The following is a 1,831-nucleotide window of genomic DNA, read 5'->3' as shown; positions in this document are numbered from 1 at the left end:
AGTGTTTTTCTTCTAAGAGATCCCCTTGAAGACTTCCAAAGATATTATCTGAGCTGTTTTCTGCTTTGAGCCAATCAGGGCAAATGATCAGCAGTGCAAACCAGCCATAAACTCAGCTTAACAAGGTAGTTAAAACAGGTTTAGTGTTCTTTTGCATCACCAAAGCAGTACAGAGCTGAAAGTGTGTACCAGTAAATGAGTTCTCTCGAGTACAGAAAGCGGTAACACACATCTGCCTTAGCCAGAACACCATGAGAGTTTCACACAGCCCAGAATAGCCCATAACACTCTTAGCTGGCAAAGAGAGAGAAGTCTATGTACATTCATTTGAGCCTGTGGGTCTCCAGATTTTAGCTTTGCTATGAATGCATTTTTCCTTTAAGTCCACAAGTTTTCTAGGTTTAGAAGTGCTTTTCAGTACCCAACCATGCCCTTAGACCTTGCTAGTCTGCATATGTCCATTGAATTCAATATTTCTCTGGGTTAACATTGATTCCTGCAAGCGGCTGCTGTTCTCTTGCCTGTGTTCAATGGGATCACCATCCTCTACACCATTGCCCTTTCGGAGGCAAAGGACTTTCTGAAAACTCTGCTTGAAGTTGTCAGAAAGGAATCCATAAAGAATGGGGTTAGCACAACTGTTTGCATAGGACAGAACCACCACAAAGAAGTACACCCCGACCAACACGGGGTCTTCTGGCAGTATAAATATCAAATTTACAATGTTCATCATGTAAAATGGGAGCCAGCAAAACACAAAGACCACCACAATGATCACCACCATCCTGGTCACCTTCCTCTCTGATCTCCTGCGCCTCGTAGACCCAACTCGGATCCCTGATGACTTGACTTTAATCACGATCAGCAAGTAGCAGAGGCAGATGACCAACAAGGGACCAAAGAAACCAAGGACTGATGTATAAATGATGAACGCTGCTGACCAGATGTTGACAGGCTCTGGCCAGTTCATGTTGCAGGTCTGAAAGTCTTCCTGCACATCCGAAAAGATGATGACTGGAAGCACCACTAAGAATGAGAAGGTCCAGACAGTCACACTGATGAGCTTGGCTACCCTGGGCCTTCTCCACTTGGTTGATTTGATGGGATGAACTACTGCCAGGTAGCGGTCCATGCTCATCACAGTCAAACAAAATATACTAGTGAACTGGTTAATACCATCTACAGTCATCACCAGCCGGCACAAAAAGGAGCCAAAGGGCCAATAGGAGATGGCATTCTGGGTGGCCAGGAAGGGCAGGCCCAGCATGAAGAGTACATCAGCAACAGCTAAATTCAAGATGTATATGTTGGTGACGGTTTTCATCTTGGCATAGCGCAAAACCACATAAATGACCAACGTGTTGCCGCTGAGTCCAACTGCACATACAAGGAGGTAACAGATGGGAATCAGGACTTTGTGGATGTATTTGAATGAGGGCTGCTCTGAGAGTGTCACGTTCTCCGTCACGTTGATCAGCAGGGAGGAATTCACATCGCTGGAACTAGCTTCTGTGCTAACTGTGTTGGAAAAGTATAGAGGATCCATAATTTTTACTCCTCAGTTTCCTCTTTGAAGGCTAAGAGAGATTAAACTTCATGGGCATCTTGTTCCTAGAAAGAAAAATATAAAGGAAAAAGGGAGAGAAAAAGTGAATTCAAAGTAGACTAAGTTCTTAAAGGAAGACATCATTTAACTGTCTATCTCTAGTCTGAATTTGCATCTGAATTATGCAGTCAGCACATGTGATGAGATCAATGCCTGAAAAAGGAATTGCACAAGACAGCCCAAGTGCTCATTCCAGTAGATGGTGGTGTCTGTTTAATTTTCACA

General features: G+C 43.9%; 1 protein-coding gene across 1 annotated transcript; it reads right to left on the bottom strand.

The window, feature by feature from the left end:
* Positions 1–433: 433 nt before the first annotated feature.
* On the bottom strand, positions 434–1,546 carry SSTR5 (somatostatin receptor 5). The gene has a single exon (XM_005145060.2). It carries the CDS (start codon positions 1,544–1,546, stop codon positions 434–436), a length of 1,113 nt encoding a protein of 370 aa, XP_005145117.1.
* Positions 1,547–1,831: the final 285 nt, after the last annotated feature.

Source organism: Melopsittacus undulatus, chromosome 8 (assembly GCF_012275295.1).
Source record: "Melopsittacus undulatus isolate bMelUnd1 chromosome 8, bMelUnd1.mat.Z, whole genome shotgun sequence".
In the NCBI taxonomy this organism is placed as follows: Eukaryota; Metazoa; Chordata; class Aves; order Psittaciformes; family Psittaculidae; genus Melopsittacus; species Melopsittacus undulatus.
This window is presented reverse-complemented; position numbering and strand designations above follow the sequence as displayed.

Bases quoted from the DNA above. Each gene is read 5' to 3' on its own strand.
- SSTR5 (XM_005145060.2), bottom strand. From the start codon at position 1,546: ATGGATCCTCTATACTTTTCCAACACAGTTAGCACAGAAGCTAGTTCC.